This window comes from Sturnira hondurensis, unplaced genomic scaffold (assembly GCF_014824575.4).
Source record: "Sturnira hondurensis isolate 20B ecotype Veracruz unplaced genomic scaffold, ASM1482457v3 Scaffold0022017, whole genome shotgun sequence".
Lineage (NCBI taxonomy): Eukaryota > Metazoa > Chordata > Mammalia > Chiroptera > Phyllostomidae > Sturnira > Sturnira hondurensis.
The window spans coordinates 9,609,513-9,628,754 of NW_028094648.1; the positions used below are offsets into that span (position 1 = coordinate 9,609,513).

Here is a 19,242-nt window from a genome sequence, read left to right on the forward strand (position 1 = left end):
ATAGTGGATCTTAAATGTTCACAGAATACACACAAATAAAGGTAAACAGGTAATGTGGTGGATGTGTTAACTAACCTTATTGTGCTAATCATTTCATACTATATACATGTATCAAATTAAAAAACTAGAAAAATAATAACAAAAAAATTCACCAAAGTAATTTTCAAGAGAAATTGAATAAAATCTTGACCTACCCATTTTCTGGTCCTATAACTATGAACAAATCATGTAACATTTTCAAGCTTCAATTTCTCTATCTATAAAGTTTGGGAATTACTATCTAACTACAAATGGGATTTTTTCTGAACATTTAAATGATACTAACTATGAATAAAGGATAATTGATATTACTATAATCATCATCATCCTTATTATTATTGATATAATGGTATCAAATATGCCTTTATGGCTTAATGAACTTACAAACTCATTACGTGTATTTTATTTTCATTTTATTTCCTGTGTCGGTGAAGGAAGATTAGCAGTGTTATAGGCTGAATTATGTCTCCCCTACCAAATTTATATTCTGGAGGCTTAGCCCCCAGTGCCTCAGGGTCTGACTCTGTCTGGAAATTAGGGCTTTAGAAAGATAATTGACTAAAATAAAATCTTTAGGGTGGGTCTTAACTCAATGTGACTGATGTTCTCATAAGAACGGGAAGTTTGAGCACAGATGTGCATGCATACATTAGACAGAGACCATCTACCAGTAGTGAGATGGCCATCAACAAAACGTGGAGGGAGGCCTCAGAAAAACAGCCCTATAGAGCCTGGATCTTTGGCTTTTATTCTCCAGAAATGTAATAAAAGCGACTTCTGTTGTTTAGGCTAAAAAAAATAAAGATAAAAGACATTTATCACAAAGTAGGGACTTGGCAACAAATTAAACATATTTAACAATATGTTTAATTAGGGGCACTATTGGTAATGTATAAATTGACCTTCCTAATCATTACTATCAGGTGCTTAAAAAAATCTATTACTTGATAATAGTATTTTTCCCCCCAAACTTTGAAAATACACATATGTGTATACAAATATGAGTAAGGAAATGTTCCTTCTAATATTTAATATTCTACTTAAAGTTTATAGAACATTCTCCATACACATTCACATGAACTATGGCTTTCTTTGGAATCAGCTATAAAATAATTCTTGTAAAATTACTTTGAGAACTCATTCCAGAATTCAAGATCTAAAAAATAAAATACCACTTCATACACTATTAGCCACTTGCAAATGAGTCTACAAAGTATTTATTAGATTTAATTACATGGATTCCAGGCCCTTAAAATATATTTTTTCTACTTATTATAAAACATAAGACTTTCAAATGAAAGAAAAGCTGATACTAGAGAGATAATATTTTTTATTATAATTTAAATTAATGAAGGATTTTTGGAGAGTATTAAGTACATATGTACTTTTTCAATATTTAACTTGACCATGGAGAATTGTAAAACTGTTTAATTAATGATTAAAAATGCTATAATATTAGAATTTCCAAATTTTATGCATAGAAATTATTCAAATAAAATACAAACATTGCCAAAACTTTGTTATCTTTCAAATAAGTACACTGACACAACTAAATCTGAATTAACTATATGTCAAATAAAAATAATTACTTATTTTGGAGGCAGCATCAACTGATATCATGAAATAGTTATTTGAATAGACTCTGTTAGGGTACCCTGGATTACTATTTTAATGTAGCAGCCATTAATACAACAGACACAGTTTTGAGATGCCTTAAGAATGAATATAAACATCTATGACCAGACAATAATAACAGGCCAGCATACAGGTAAAATTTCAGTACAAGCATTGTTTTAAAACCAATAAGAAACGGCATGACTAGAGAACATAGAAGATATTCTTCTTCCTTATTTTAAATATAGGAGACAAGGAAATGCATTAACCTAAAAACAATTGATAGCCTTGATGTTTTTGAAAGCAAGATGCTTCAAAATGGTCGATATACACAAACTTCCAGATTTTGAAGCGGTAATTCACATTATTACCCTTTTCTTTTTAAAAAAGATTTTATTTACTTATTTTTAGAGCGAGAGTAAGGGAGAGATAAAGAGGAGAGAAACATCAGTGTCTGGTTGCCTCTCATGTGTCCCCCACCGGCGACCTGGCCTATAACCCAGGCTTGTGCCCTGACTGGGAATTGAACTGGCAATGCTTTGGTTTGTAGGCCAGTGCTCGCTCCACTGAGCCACACCAGCCAGGGGACTTCATAACCCTTTTCAAATGGTTAAAATTGGTTCCATATTTACCAGAAAAAAATAAGGAAAAGAAAGAACAGGTTGAATGCTTTAAAATTATTCATTTTATTACCACACAAAATTTTTGTGGGCCAAGCTATTTGGTCATTTGATAAATTGATAATGAATACCCTCAAAGGAGACTCAAGGTCAACATAATAATGTATAGAAACTGACAATGGAGAAGGTTATCAAATGGGATAGAGACATCACACATTGGTCACAAATGTTTATTCACTGGTTTGCTTTTCTATGTATTTTTAAAAATATTCACTCAAAGATATGCTTTTGGATTTTAGAGAGAAGTGAAGGGAGGGAGAAAGGAAGGGAGAGAAACATTGATTGGTTACCTCTTGCTCACACCCTAACTGGGACGTCAGCTGCAACCCAGGCATGGATTCCTACGAGGAATTGAACCCTCAACATTTTGATATATGGGATGGCACTCGAACCCAGCCACACTGGCCAGGGCTGTATGTGTCATCTTTTTTATTAACTTTATTCTCTACTATAGTTGTCCGTGGCCTTTGAAACTCTAATGAAAGCTGTGAACAGTACCACACATACAAATATGCACACTCCCCCCCACACAACATTTTGTGTTCATTTTCAAGGAATTTCATAGTCATTGTGGACTCTGAAGTGTCCATCCTAACATTTTAGGAGTAGGGCGATCTGTATTATTTGCATTCCCATCAAATCAGATATAAATCTTTATGATAAATTTATAAAATGCGGCTAGCTTAACATAATGATCTTTGGGAGTAGTGTACATGGACCCAATTCAAATGCTATGGAAAAAGCAACCAAAGACTTGTGTTAATTTTAAAGAAAAGTTACAGGAATAAATTTAACACCTTTATAAGCGTACTCTTTCTTTTCCCCTCCCTCCCTGCCTCTCTTCTCTCCTTCTCTTTCTCAGCATTTTGTTTTTCGTGATCTCTCCTCTCTCTCCAGCCATCCCTCCACCCCAAGCAGTAAACCTCTGGAATTCAATTCTGTCTGTTGAGTGTCACAAAAAGTAAAAGTGATTGAGCAGACGTGGTGATTTTGCCCCAACTCTTTCTTCCCTTCTTTTCAGGAGAGGGTGGAGTAGCCCAGCGGAGGTCCTGTCTTTGCCAGGTGGGGGTGGGTATAATAAAGAAATTCGGTGTTTTCACCGCAACAGCTTGGGAACCGCGTCCACTTCCTAACAGTTTGCGAGTCCTCCTAGTGAGTTGCAACCCCTTTAATCAGGAAGAATCTTGTTTTTCTCGCCTCCAGCGAAAGAGGAGAGTTTCAAAGGTTGCTGTCTGTCCAGACTTAATCCCTTCTCCCTACCACGGTCTCCCACCCCCTCGCCTCGCTATCCCTGTCATTCCGCCCTTTCTCCGCCTCCAGCTATGGAAAGGGGCGCAAACAGGTCCTCGAAAAACCTTAGGAGGGAGGGGCTTCATTGGTTGGATCCAAATCCCAGCGGGAGGGAGGGGCACCTAGAGGCAGAAGTGAAAGCTAAGCAGTGCTGTGGGTCGGGACGCGCTTGGGGTGGGGGCGCCGCGGCCCCGAGGAGGGGCGGGAGACCCTGATCTTGCTACCCAGAGTTAAAAGGTCGGGAAGAACTTGCTCAGCTTTTCGTTGCAAGCACACCGCTCTCAACCCCGGGAGCTTCAGGGTGCAGGCACGAAAGGGTGTTGAGCTGTATACAAAGCTCTCCATCCACATTGGGAGCTCAGCGAGGAAAGGAGGGGGCGAGGAAAGGCAGGTTCCGCCTCCCCCTGGCCCGCGTGCACACACGCGCCCACCGCAGCTCAGGCTGGCTGAGCGCGGGCTAGTGTGAGCGCGTGTGCGCACGCAGTGGAGAGCCTCTGCCCTCGCCTGACACCCTGCTCAGGGCATCTGGAGACCCTGGAAAACTGATCAGGCTTAAAGTATGGCATGTTGCAAAGATGGTTTCTGCCAAGAAGGTACCCGCGATCGCGACGTCCTTCGGGGTCAGTTTCGCCCTCCTGCACATCCTGTGCCTGGAGGCTTGGTGAGTTCTCTGGGGTCCTGGGGGGCAAGGGGATGGTGGAGAAGTGGCCCGCTCCTGGCCCCCTTTGGCCGCCCACCCCTCCCAGGGCAAACCGGACCCTCCTGTCTTTTCTGTAAGGTCAGGGGCCAGAGCCAGGCTTTTCGGTGACCACGTAAACACGGAGAGCCGAAGGGTGCAAGAGAGCTTGGATGTTGGGGTTTGTGTGCACCGGGTGGTCTTTCCTGACCCTTTCTCTCCCTCATCCCTCAGCTCTGCATCCCTCGGCTTGGGGCAAGCGACTCTTTCCCTAGAAGACAATGTTTCCACCTGTTCTCTGGTTCTTAAAATAATCCCTTTCCCTTGGCTTTTTTTTTTTTTTTTCATTTGCAGTTTAAACGAATCCCCAGGACAGAACCAAAATGAGGATAAATTATGCCCGGAAAATTTTACCCGCATCCTGGACAGTTTACTCGATGGTTATGACAACAGGCTGCGTCCTGGATTTGGGGGTATGAACGATTTCAAACGCTGAAGTGTGTCCTGTCTGTCCCTCTCTCGGTCTGCCTGTCTGTCTGTCTGTGGGAATATCACTAGGTATGCCTCGCGTGTAAAATGAAAAATCAGTCTCTCTCTTTCTCCCCCTTTCCATCCCACCCTCTTTTTACCCCTCCCTCCCTCCTCTCTTCGGATTAGACCTCTGACAGAAGACCGCCCCCAACCACACTTTCCCAGGTCCCTGCCCCCTCAGAAGCTTCGCCTCTCCCCCACATTAATTACCTCCCGGTACTTGACTGCTGGGTGGGGGAGGTTGGAAGGGAACCGTCAAAAATGGAAACTCGGGGCTCAGCTGCCCTGCTACCTTTCTTGTGCCCTGAGAATGGGGTTTCCCTTAACCTGGCCATTTCACTCAGAAGAGGCTGCATTTGAAACAGCTGAGCGATGTTCCTTTTCTGTCACGTGGTGTCAGTCCCCCAGCCAAATCCTCGGCCTTGTTCTACCTAGGGCAGGAATCTGGGGCACAAAGCTGCCTGCTCTGCTAGAGAACCCAGTCCTTTCCTCTTCTCTCCTAAAGTGGAATGAATTTTTAATTTATTTGGGGAGGGGACAGTTGCTTCCTTCCTAAGACTTTGCAGTCAGAAGTGTTTCTTCCTTCAATAAATACAGGGTCCAACACAAATAAACACCCCCTTTTTTAATTAAAAAGTGTTTTACTAAAAGATTATAAGCATGTAATTCTGTAACATAACAATATTGTACTCAAGCTCACCAAATGACATTTTAGGTAAAATGTGCAAATTAAAACTATAAATCTTTACACCCATATTATTACCCTACCCACCACAGTCAAGCAGGTGTTACTTGTGAGGGATTCTGCATTTATAAAAGGTCTGCTAGAAGTGACTCCATAACAGTACCACTGCTCTTTTTATATTCATATTCCCTTTGCTTACATAATGGCAGGCATTGTGCTAGGCACTAGGTTCAAAGAAATCTCAAGTAACAATTTGTAACCTCAGAGAAGGCAAGTGACTCCCCCGGAAGTGTGGGCCCTGGTTTTGTGACAGGCGAGTCCCTGTTTTTTCCATTATACTGAGCTTGCTATCTCTCAGGAAATGAGTTGAAGATATAGGGTTTGTCTCCAAGGAGCTTTTATATTCTAGTAAACAATGGCAACTAGTCTTATATGTATTTATTTAAATTTCCACATATATCGGAATTTTGTAGGCGTTACTGTTCAACCCTCACAACATCCTTGAGAGAAAGCTATCACTATCCCCAATTTACAGATGAGGAGATTGAGGTCTGGGGAATTAAGTAAGTGGTCCAAGTTCACAGTAAGTCGCATGGGCAGGATGTGAACCCAGTTCAGGTTGCATATTTCAAAGACAAGCCCAGGCACATTGGGAGGATATCAGATGGGTATCACATAATATGTATTACAAGCATGGAGAAATGTAAGCTTCCTACTGAGGATGTGTAGGAGATATGATGATAGGAAAATGGAGAATGTAAAAGAGAGCAGAACATTTCTGAGACATAGGACAGAATTAGACATGATTTAGAAGGAGTGTAGTCCCGGGTTACAAAATCTGTTGAAGAAAAAATAGAGTAAAGTAGAACTGGATGGTTCTTTGGAGTCTAAGTTTTGTTCTCTTTTAACAAAGACACTGAGGACTGGAAAGGGAAAGAGACGTATTCAGGGACCCAGCACATGAAAAGCAATAGGCTGGAATCAGGCCAGGTCTTCAGATCCAAACCACTCTTCCCTGGATTTTTTTGAGAAGGTTATGGGGAGCCATTGAGAGTATTAATTCAATCTTTGTGTGTTGTCAGTGATAAAGGATGAAAGATTCTCCTGGTTCTTTTCACATCGCCTCTCCTGGGGTAGGATGCTCAGCACCCCCCCATTGGCTTTATGCAAATGTGGAAAGAGGCTTTCTGAGGAAAGTGAATCACGTGTCAATGCACAATCTTTCCTAAGTGACTGGGAAATGATCACTTTAGATCAAAACTAATTTTGTGGAGAATGTGTCACGTGATGTGATCCCATTTATATCATGTCAATAAAAGAGGATTTATCTGCTCATAAAGATTTTAAACTTATTTAAGTAAAGAAAAAAGTAACGGGTATGAAATTATGTATTTTTAAAATATTCATTCAATAACCAATGTATCTGAACATAAATAAAAGTGAAAATTTCTAATGGAAACTATATGGTTTTATCATGAAATGTTGAGAGCTAAAATAATATCTGCCCAGTTGGTTATGATATAAGGTGTGCAAAAGGAAGAAGGGATCCACTGTAAATGGATCCTTCTTACCAACTATCCTCTCCCATAGTATTGCACAGACAATAAAAGGAGTGAAATCAATCTGTAAGCCATTACTGGATGTTGGTTAGGAGCAGTACTGCTGAAATGTCTCAAAGGTGTTGCTAGTCATCTTACATGTCACTGCCAAGTGATCTGCTTTACCACCTGGAGGTACTTTTATATCTTTAAGGGAAGAAGTTGAACTCACCTTGCTTCACATGTTAGCAGTTGATTAATCAGTAAAAATTTACTATAGCACAGCTTTTTGGCTCTGCTCATTAATATTTGTGGTAAGTGTGATTCATTTTTTTAGAAGTGGGTCATCCTCTGTACATGCATAGTATTCCAAATGTGAGAAAGGAATAGTAATTCTCACCTGCAGAAAATGTGTGATCTGCTTACAGGATGTTGTAAATGAAATACAATTCACTGAAAATAATAAGATAATGTATTCTTAGCATGGACTGTTGGATGCCACAAGTTTGATCCCTTCCTTCTCTGACATTTCATGCTTTGCAGAAAGCTTGGCATTTTTAAAATAAAATGAAAACAATTCAGGTTTTGACCAGTGTGCTAAAAATATGGATTCACTTCCTGGTTCCTTTAATCCGACTTTCACTCTTTGTGGAGCATTTACTTTATATCTGTTTATACAACTTAGCTATGTTCCATTTAAAGTAAAGCTAAAAGCAAAGATCTGAATTGGAATTGGATGGTTTGTGATTGCTCAGTAGGCCAGGCAGGGGTTGAAATAGATTTAGAAACTAAATTACATATTTTTAACTCAGCAGCACAGCTTGCAATGGGGGAACTAAAAGGAACTGAAACGGTTCTCTTCTTTTCATCCCTCCAGGATCTCCTCTCCCTTGTTTCCCACATTCTCCAATTGGAGAAAAAAAGGGGGAAAGGTGAGAAGAGAAGGAAGGAGGCATGGTGTGAAAAGCTAGATTGGGACTTCTGAAGGGGCGAAGTTCTTTCAGCCTTTGACAGATCAGTCTGCTAGCATCCTGAAGTAGCTTCTACCTGCTTAGAAGTGGCACACCAGTAAACCCTTCCACAAAGGAGCCAGAGAAGTATTCCCCCTGTGCTCTTACCCACTTTCAACGCCGTTACAGGCCTTCTGAAGGGAGCATAGCTGGGGCACTGGCGGCCAGGAAATAGTGCAGGAAGCCAGTCCTTTCCCATTTTCCATTTACTGAAGGGTTACACAACATTGGGTTCACCTCGGTCTTTTGATGCAGTGATTTGGCACATGCTTCCCCTGTAGATGATTGTCTTAGATCGCCTTGCACAGCTTCTCTGACATGGGAGTGATGCCTTAGGGTCGATTTTGCAAGGCTGCTCACTAGCATAGCGGGATTTCACATTCGCAGAGTCTTCTGAAGTTTTGAAAATATTTTCACATCTGATGTCTAATAAGTTTGTTACAACAAACTGAAGAAATAAGCAGGGCAGGCATCATTTCTGTTAGAAAGGAGGCAGAGAAAATGTCCCATGAATTGTCCAAGGACCCTTGAACTAGTAAACGATAAGACCACAACTCACATCTCAGTCTGTAAACCCTTGGTCCTGCTGCTAATGTTGCTACATCCTATTCTAAGGCTTTCTTCCATCCTTCTGTTTGCGAAGAGTCAAATTTTCATTAACATTTTTTCTTGTTACTAGGTAAGTAGGTCATTAAAATAACCAAAACTACATTTTCCCCCAAAGGAGCAAAATGAGAACTTTCATTTTAAAGCTTTAATAACATTATAAAGTGGGAAAGCCATCATGGAAAAGTGTGTACACTTAGGTAAATTTGGAATAAGTTTTCCATACAAATGAGAATAACCTTACAATGTTTTCAAATGATCTATAACCCAACCTAAAAATTAATGTGTCCTATGTTAGCTCTATTAATTAAATATCAACAGAGGATATATTTAAAATATGCAGAGAGACAGAAAAAAAACCCCATATCCACAGGGCAACAAAAAAGTACAGCTTCATTCTCTTCTGACTTGTCATAGTCATTCATTCATTCACTCATTCAGTCATTTGTTGACCAGTAGATATTTAGAGACTACTATGTGTCAGGAGCAATGTTAGGTTGTGAAGATATTATTTTGAATCAGACATAAGCCTTGGTGAAGCTAATATCTGAGCAGTGTAGAGGGACACAAATAACAAAGAAAGAAAGAGCAAAATAGAGGTAGTGCTGTGGGACAATTCAATAGCAGGTTAACACACAGAATAAATAGGGTGAAGGATTTCTTTCAGATGCTGTAGTCAAGGAAGTATTTTAAGTTGAGACCTAAAGGTACCGGACATGAAAAGGATAGGCAAAAGCTGTTCTCACGTAGAAAAAACAAACAAAGAGACAAAAGCGCCAAGATCCTAAGGCAGTTAATAGATTAGTGTGATTTAGACAGTGAAGGGAGTTCATCGTGCCTTCACCAGAAAGTAGGGGAAGCAACTCACAGGACTAGCTTTTGGGGTGGGAAGCAGAGGCCAGACCAGGTAAGGCCTTTGAGGATCCTGTAAAGGAGCTTAGATTGTTCTTTTAGTGAAGAACTAAAGCCATAGGAAGTTTTGGAAGCCATAGGAGTTTTTTAGGTGGAGGGAATGACATGGTATGCCTTTCTCAGATTGTAGTGTGGCCCTTCTGGCTAACGAATAGAGAATGGCTTAGATAAAGAGGTGAGGTGATATTGGAAGCAAGGAGACCAATGAGGCTCTTTGTTGGCTCTCTCCATTACGTTAATGGCGGCTTGAATAAGGTGGTAGATGTAGTAAATGTGTTATAAGTGGATAAAAGTGAGGTATATTTTGGACTGACACAAGAATTGGTATGGATTGTGTGTGGCTGGTAAAGAAAAGGGAGAAACCAAAAATAATGCCTGAACTTTTATTTTGAGAAACTGGGCAGAGAGTGGTGCTATTTTAACCTAGAGCCATGGGAGGAGCAGCAAGTATGGGGATAAAATCAGAGTTTGTATTTGTACATGTTAAGTTTAGGATACATGTGTAACATCCCTAGTGGTTGTGTTAGTTATGTAGATACCAGAGGAGAGGTTTCTCTGGGTATATAGAAAAGAGTCATCAGCATATAATGCTGTGCAAATAGATATCTAGATAAGAATGTAGAAAAGAGCAGAGAAAAAAGCCCAGGGCCAAGCCTTGAGGAACATTAACAGTCCAGGAAAGGCAGAAAATGTGTGTAGAATTATCAAGGAGATAGAAAGAGTAGCAGGTGATATAGGTACTAGGAGAATATGAAGTTGCAGAATTCAAGTGAATGGGATATATTAAGAAGGATGGATGATACACCTCTCAAATTCTTCTATGATATTAAGTAGGCTTAGGCCTGGCTGCATGGAGATATTTCATTTAATTACGTTTTCATCAAATATTCATTAATCTTATAATATGTACTAGGCATTGTTCTAGAATAGCACTGGGGATACATTAGTGAGCAAAGGAGATGCAATTTCCTGCTCTCATGAGCTGGCATTTTAGAAACTAAGAAGCAGAAATAAAATATAGAATATAAAGCAGGAGAGGGGTTTGCAGTTTTAAATAGGGTAGTTAGGGAAGACTTCGAATGAGAAGGTGATATTTGAACAATGATCCTAAGTAGGTAAGCATGTAAGCCACATTTGGGTGTAGTGTTATTGGTTAGAAGAGACTCTCAGTGCAGTCACAGTAAGTGTAGAAGCCAGTGCTGATGCAGCGAACCTTAACGGGGCTCAGGAGTGGGAAGGGATCTGTGTGGTGTAAGGATGTGGTGGTGGAAAGCTCTGCAGGCTGGTAAGAACTTTGCTTTGACTCAGAGTCATGTCGTGATGAGAGGGATTTCAGCAGAGGGAAGACCCAAGGCTAATTTTTAAAGGCTCACCTTGGTTGCTGTATTTAGAACAGTCAGGGTCAAGGGCAAATGCAGTGAGCCTGTCACAATAAACTAGGCAAGAGATGACGAACATTTTGACCAAGTTGATGGCAGAGAAATGTGTAAGGTTGTAAGAAATGGTTGGTTTCTGGTTATATATCAGAAACTAAAGTCCTAGTCTACTGATGTCAACTAGAATGTGGGAGGTGAGAAAAAGGGAGGTGTCGAATCTGACTCCAAAGTTTTTGACTTGAAAACCTAGAAAAATGAAGTTGCGAAGAATGTGGCAGAAGCAGACCAGGGGTGTGGGTGAATAGTTTGCATGTGGATATGTGGAAGTTGAGATCCCTACTAGATATTAAGTGGCAATGAGCCTGGAAGGCAGGGATGATGAATAGGTCAGTATATATGGAATTTAAAGCCACAAGACTAAAGGGATTAGCAAGGAATTAAGGAGGGTGGGAAGGATTTACAGATATTTGAGCTCTGAAATCTCCAAAGTTAAAAGGTGGGAAAATGGAGGAGGCATCTCTGTCCCAGGAAAACTAGGAAGGAGCCATGTTTGAGGTAGGAAGAAAACCTCAGAGAGCGTGTGTATACCGGATGTTAATTTTTTTTCAAAAGGGAGACAGAATTAATCAATGACATCTTATGCTTTGAACACATCAAGAAAGATAACCTAGAATTGCGCACGAGATTTAGCAATGTCTGTAACATTAGTGATTTGGACAAGAGCAGCTGTGGTGGTGCTTGATGGGTATGAGTTCTGAGGGGGTTCAAGAGGGAATGGAAGTTTGTTGCCTGAGCATTTGTACAGCAGAGCAAAGAAACTGGATGATAAATGGAAGGAAAAGTAAAATCAAAAGAGCTTTTTTTTTTACATGGGAGAAATAAGATTTTTTTTTAAAGTTTGTGGGAACAAAGATGTTGATAGGGAAAAACTCACAATACTGGCAAAAAAGGATTTTAGTGGGTGCTGAGCATGAAAACCAGGTTACAATGGACGATGGAGTCAACGGGAAGGGAAGAGTTAGAGGCAATGTGTACAATGTTTTGATTTGGGTTTTGTTTTTATTTCAGATGTTTTCAACTGAAAGTGAAGGGAAAGAGAGAAGGTTGACTTTATATTAAGATTGGAAATATTGTAAATAGGTTTGTATACTATGGGAATAATCAGTTAAAGGCTAATTTAATATCAGATTGGAGGGAAGGGATAATTGGAACAATGATCACCTTGGGTAGAACAGAGACTGTAGGACCCAGAACATGAATTTACTTTCTTATGCTCTCAGTTTATCAGGAAAGATATAGTAATACTATTTTATATTTGTGTTTTCTTTAGGGAAAGAAGAGGCAAAATGCTTTTGGCATTTGTGAAATGGGCACTGTAAAATCTACATATTAGTAATGGGGTGGATATTTAGATAACATTTCACTGGATTAGTTTTCCTTTAGATGAAAAAATACATCAGTTTACATTTTTATCATTCTCCAGGCATTTAAAATTTATTTTAAAAAGACCCTTAGTGCACAGAATTGCATTTTGTATTAATACTCATTGGTTCACGACACATTCTCATGATTGGTTCACACATAACCCTATTTTATTCACTCATCTATTCGTTCCTTCATTTCTCATTATGTAATAAACACATCAGTGAGATCACCAAATAGCACAACCTCGGAAAGGACTTTTACTCTGGTACATGGTTTCCCTCATTCTATTTCTCTGTTGCACCCACCTCAAGTAACCAACATCCTGAGTCCTTTTCAAATGTATTCATAGGTTTTCTCTGAATACTGTTTGACCTCAACTTTAGGTTTTGAAAAATAAATTTTAATTTAAAAATTAATTGTTTTGAATATGATACATCATTCATTGATGCTTTTTCCACTTCGCTGTGTATGGCTGAGAGTCATTCTCGTTGTTGCCTGTTGCCCTCGATCATTCATTCTGACTGCTGCGTGACGGTCCCCTTGCATAGGAACCAGTTTATTCATTTGCTCTATTGGCAGCAGACATTTCGCTTGTTTCTGAGACTGTAGTGATGTGAATGTTCTGGCTCGAATTTTCTGCTTTAAATGTGCAAGAGTTTCTTTTGCATATATATCCAGGAATGGATTTTTCTGGATCTTAGTGTAAGTGGGAGTTCAACTTGATGAGATAATGCCAAACTGTTTTCTGTGATAGTTTTACAAATTCAAACTCCCATTTACAGTGAATATGAGATTCAGGATCCACAAATCCTTCATATCTATCTATCTACTATCTATTTGCCATAGGATTCTGAAAATGGTATTTTATTTTGAAATGATTTCAATTTTTCTAATTTCTAGTGTGGTTGAACAGCTTTTCAAATAAATCTTTATTGCCTATAAAATTTTTCTTTCTGTGAATTGCACCTCATCTTTTGCCCATATTTTAGTGCTTTTTAATTTTTCATGTTTATTAAATTTCTTTATTTGAAAAATTTGACTGGGACTGTTAGAAGGATCACAGGGTATAGGAAACACTAATCTGTAATATCATCTAAGTAAAACTCTATAGTTTTCTGCTTTTTTTGGTGATATCAATGGCTATCTGTTATTTGTTTAATAAGCATGAAGGCTAGTATTTCTATATTTTATAAATGATGAAGTTAGAGATTTTAAAAAACAATTTTGCTTAAGATTTCTTGTTACTGCTGCTATAGTTCTTAAGTAGTTTAAGTTTCCTGGTTTTTGGAGAGCAATCAATAGTGTTTTGTAAGAGGAAGCTGGCTACATAGATTTAGGTGCTGAAAAACGACTGATGTCTCGTCACGTGCACACCTGGGGAGGCAATGTGGAGAACAAGCATTGACTGACTAGGTTCAACAGCAGCCAAAAAGCTTAAGTCTTTCTCCTGCTGTGACAGCAAATTGGACAGTGTTATTGGAAAGGAAATTATATAGTGATATCCTTTGACCAGGTCTGTGCAGCTAAAGTAGTTAACAGTGGAAAATTATCTGATACATTGTTAATTGCCTTCCTACTTTCCAAGCAAGTTAGATCCATAATAAAATAAGAGTATTACCCTGAAATTGATCTTGGTAGTTTGGGCTCTTTCAAAGACTGTTAAAGATCACTTCGGTTGCCTTAAAAACTACCCATCATATTTTGATATTAAAAAAACATTTCCCTATTACCAAAGACATAGAATTTTAAAGTATAACACATCTTTGGTGTTATATGAATGTATGTAAAATGATCAGAGCATGGTTTTATATGCACTTGTCCTAAACTTGTCCTTCCAAGCTCAGAATTATCTGGTTTCTATGTAATTATGCTCTTAGTAAGGTTGATTTAAACATCCTAAACAGTAGTGTTGGAGCAAGTGTCTCTAAGAATTTTTCTTAATTGCATAGCAACCATTATTTATCGAGAACTGATTTATTGGAAACCTATTACATTTCAGGCCTGGGGTATGTTCTGAGGGTGGATATAAATATAAATAAGATGCAGTTTCTGCTTTTATCGGGAAATGTTTTTAGCTTAGCCTATGTAACAAATGAATCTCAGTAATTTTTCCTTTGGGGAGGTTTTGAAATCACTACTGGGATGATACTGGGAATGCAATCAAACACAGAGCTATTCACTATCTAGTATGTGCAAAACACTATGACAGTTGGGAACTTCAAGAGGATTAAAGTTTTGTCTTTGCTGTTAACAGGAGAAAGACAGGCTCGAGCAGACTGTAATAATAATAAGAGCAAAGGAATAGAAAGGGCTGCAGGAACACAGTTCAGAAACTATGGATGAACAAAACAGGAAATGGAGGTGTGGCATGTTATTATACTAGATATAAAATTATATGCATAATTAATTACTAATTTATTATTTAATGATATAATTGAGGTAGCAAAGCTAGAACATACTTTGGAGATCAATACAAGGGGGTTATATTCTGACTCTGGCATAGAATATTTACTTTCTTTTAGCTCAGTTTCCATATCTGTAAAATTCTCATGATAATGTTGACTTTGGTGTTGAGAAGATTAAATGAAGAAGCATATGGGAAGAGCTTGTAGGCCTTCAATAAACAGAATTATTATACCTCTTTTTTGCTCTTTGGAGAAAACCCATTCACAGTGAGCAGTTCTACACAAAATATACCCCTTGATCTGTCTATCCTCCATCCTGTCGGCTCCATCCCTATTCCAGGTTACTGTCATTTCTCAACTGCGCCAGTGTGATGTCCTCTTCTAAGAGCCTTTTTCATATTCTTTTTAAAAATTTTTATCATTTCTCTTTTTAAATTTTATTTAAATTTTCTCTTTAGAGGGGGAAGGTAAGGAGAGAGGAAGAGAAATATCAATGTATGGTTGCCTCTCGTGGGTCCTCTGCTGGGAACTGACCTGCAACCCAGGCATGTGCCCTGACTGGGAATCGAACCACGATCCTCTGGTTTGCAGGCCCGTGCTCAGTCCACTGAGCTACACCAGCCAGGGCCCTTTCTCATATTCTTGACTCCTTGAAATATGTTGTCCATATAACTTCCAGGGTGATTTTGTGAAAAATATAATTCAGATCATACAATTTCCTAACTCAAACCCTTGATGATTAGGGGATATGAGTCTCGCTTTGTATCACAACCCATATGCAGGGGCAGAGTTATGCTAAATGTGAGAGAGAAAAAAACTTGGGGAAACAACCCAGGGACAACGATTAACCTCTGTATCCATTTGCTCAGGCTGCCATAACTAAGAACCACAGACTGGGTAGCTTAAACAACAGCATGTTTATTTGTTTCAATTCTGCAAGCTCCGTGCCCCAAATCAAGGTGTCAGCAGGTTTGGTTTCTTGTAAGTCCTCTGTCTTCTGCTTATAGATGGCATCTTTTCCCCACCTTTGCATGGCCTTTCTTCTGTACGTTCCCGTGTCCTAATCTCCTCTTCTTATAAGGACACAACTCACATTACATTGAAGCCCACCCTAGTGACTTCATTTTAATTTAATTCTGTTTTTAAAAACCCTAACTCCAAATATGGTCACTTTCGGAGATACTAGGGGTTAGGACTGCGATGTACAAATTTGGGAGGACCATGATTCTACCCATGACAACCTCTTTGTGTGTCTCCCAGCTGTCACTGCCATGTCTACAAGTTTTTTTCCAGGTACTTTTAACATCTGTCACTATAACATATATGATAAACATGGTGCTTAAAAGATGCCACTTTCAGAATGTGGGGTGAGTCTCTGTCCACTCTCTCTAGTTTTTGTTCCACGTAGCTTTCATTTCTTTTCATTCTCTTGACTTGCTTTACTCCAACTCTGCTGGCCTTTTTCTGGTCCTTGAACACACTAGATATTTTCTGCCTCTGAGATTTTCCCCTGAAGTTTTCTGTGCCTGGAATGTAATTATTTCAGCTCTTTCAATGGTGTATGCTCATCCCCCAGGTCTCAGTTTAAAAATCACTGCTTGGAAGAGTGGCTAAAAAATCCAGAGTGGCTTTCCCAGTCTCTCACGCAATTACCAGCCCCCTCTGTTCCCTTTCGGATGGCAGTATTCTTCCATTTAATTTATTTCTTTACTGTACTCTGACTCCTGCAATATCACGTTAATGCCACGAGGCAGGGAACTCAGGAGTCTCCTTTACCACAGTTAGCACCAGGGCCTCGCATGGAACTTGGCACACCGCAAGTGCTCACTCAATGAATGCTTATTGAGTGAACATGTGAATGAAATCACTTTACCAATCATACAATTTTAGAGTTTCACTCAACCTCGAAGATTTTGAAGGTCATATAAAGCAAATACTTAATAATGTCACAAATACCAAGGTTGAAATTTTTAACACAAATGGAATCATTGTACTGCAAGAAGAATTAGTGTTAACCCACACACCTTGAAGTAAATTTGTAAGGAAAAATATCATTGGCTTAATTCCTCCCTCTCCTACGCTTTCCCCACCCCCATACAACACCTGTGGTATTCATATTATGATACAGGGCCCAGTTTGGTAAATATTATTCTAAAAAACAAATGCACACCCTCTGTAAACTAGAGTAAAATTAACATCATCGCCTAGGAACCTATGAGACAGGCAAATAGTCAGGCCCCATCATGGACCTATGTGATCAGCAAGTCTGGGGTGGGGGTACACAATCTATGTTTTCGCAAGGCAACCAGGTGACTCTGATCCAGTAGAGTTCAAGAACCTCTCCCCTAAATCAATCTTCAAAGTAATTTTGGATTTTTCAAGAATCTTGTCAGACAGTCCAAGTGTCTGGACATACTCAACTTTAATTGTTCTAAGTAACTTATCTCTCCTTCTCCCAACTCAGACCGTGAAACAGTGTTTTTAATACATTAGTAATTGTTCTTAAGAAACTAGCAGAATGATTACTTCCACCCTTGAACCACTTTGAGTAAAATCTCCATCTTCCAAGGTTCAACACACATCACCTGCTTCTTGGATTATTTATCTATGCTTGGGAGAGTTTGCCTCTAATACGTTATTACTACTCTATTTTTGCTGTTCCACATTGCTCATTCCATAAAAATTCAATTAACTTCTCATGCTTTCTCTGTTTTTCAAAGATGCTATTTTTTAAAAATGTAAACTCATGACAGATCAGCCTGATCTATGTTTTTTCTCTGACTTTACTCCCTAAGGACATATTTTCCTTAGGATACTTATTCAAGAAATAATTTTCTTGTTTTCTTTCAAAGTATTTTTCTTTCCTGTAGCTCAGTCTTCATCCTAAAGGGAGAGAAATATTCTGATTTATTTTCATGAGGATAACTTCAGACCTAGGGCATTAAGCTATACCAACTTCTCTTTGTCTTTTTTGGCATAAGTCCGTTTGCCCAACCAGTATCCAGAGAGAGTGAGTAGTTCATCTTGATAGCAGATGTTATTCTTTTCTAGTATGGAGTGTAGCCCCCGGCGATACGGTATTATAAACCACCGTTTAAGGAAATGATGTTCAAGAGGGCAAAAATTTTTATCTTTATTTGTAATAAAAAGCTATATTATATATGCTAATAACTGCTATTATTACTGAGCACATTATGTCCTAGCGACTGAGACAAGGGATTTACATATATTATTTCAGTTAATACTCATTAAAGAATTTACCTATGAGGATATATGACTTGGTCAAGTTTAAACAATTAAAAAAGTTTTAGAGCTGCCCTGGCTGGTATAGCTCAGTGGATTGAGCGTGGGCCTGCTAACCACACGATTGCTGTTCGATTCCCAGTCAGGGCACATGCCTAGGTTGCAGGCCAGTTCTCAGCAGGGGACTCACCAGAGGCAACCATACATTGATATTTCTCTCCTTCTCTCCTTCCCTTCCTCTCTAAGGATAAATAAATAACATATTTTTTTAAAGTTTTAGAGCCAAAGTTGAATTCCAGAATTCCCGATTTTAAACATCGTGCTAAATCCAGATTGTGCAAATTTTCCTTTGTCTAAAATCTGTGTCTGGTCATTGCCATGAGGCCAAACACACCCATATATTTGTTCCTTATTGAAGGGGCAATCTTATTTAAGTCTTGGGAGGAATTGTAGTAGTAGCCATTATCAAAAGCAATGAGAAGCCACTATTTAATATAATACTTCCATGAAAGACTGTCTGTGTGCAGTCTCATATGAGCAGTTTCATTTGATTCCTATCAACGATCTTGCTTTATAAGTATGGTTGCTGCGATTGAGGGGTTAAGTAACTTGCTCAAGATCCCACAGCTTTTAGGTGGCAGAGCATAGATAGATCTGATTTATAGGAGAGCTTGTCTCTGATCCCAGTCACCAGCGGATGGCCTGTCTATTGTTAAAGGTGACACGAATCATTTCTGTGCCTAAGTTATTCACCAGTGTTCTCAGCTGTCCAAAGATGCCTTTCTTACAGCCATTATGTTTTTTTTCCTCCTTTCCTTATGACTTAGTTCCTTCTCTTTAAAAGCTCACTTCTGAACTAAAAGGCCAATGGGATGATGGGCTATAAAAAAATCACAAAGTCTAAAGCTTTTGTTCTCTGCACTGTCTGTCTTGACAGTGCCTGGGGGTGATGTATCTTTGGAGACACAATTTCCTGGTAAGTAATTGGTTATTTTTTTTGTTTTGTTTTGTTTGCTCGTAAGTAAACACTGCTTTCTGGTTTTGTTGTTCTTTTGTCTACATTTTTTGTAGAGATGCATTATCTCACTGAAAAATTAAGATGCTTGTAAAAATATGAAATATCATGTCTGTATTTACACTTGAATTATCAAAATCCATGTTACCTGTCAGATTGGCAATTACTTTTTCACACTTATTTACTTCATACCTGTT

The 19,242-nt window shown here is 39.0% G+C and overlaps 1 protein-coding gene across 1 annotated transcript in view; it reads left to right on the forward strand.

Annotated features, from left to right (window-relative positions):
• The first annotated feature begins 4,100 nt into the window (after positions 1 to 4,100).
• The window catches only part of GABRA4 (gamma-aminobutyric acid type A receptor subunit alpha4), a 66,495-nt gene continuing 51,353 nt past the window's right edge, over positions 4,101 to 19,242 (forward strand). Inside the window, exons 1-2 of the mRNA XM_037034228.1 lie at positions 4,101 to 4,284; positions 4,654 to 4,772. Coding sequence (XP_036890123.1) covers positions 4,199 to 4,284; positions 4,654 to 4,772 — 205 coding nt within the window. The 5' untranslated portion in view covers positions 4,101 to 4,198. The remainder of the gene's footprint in view (positions 4,285 to 4,653; positions 4,773 to 19,242) is intronic.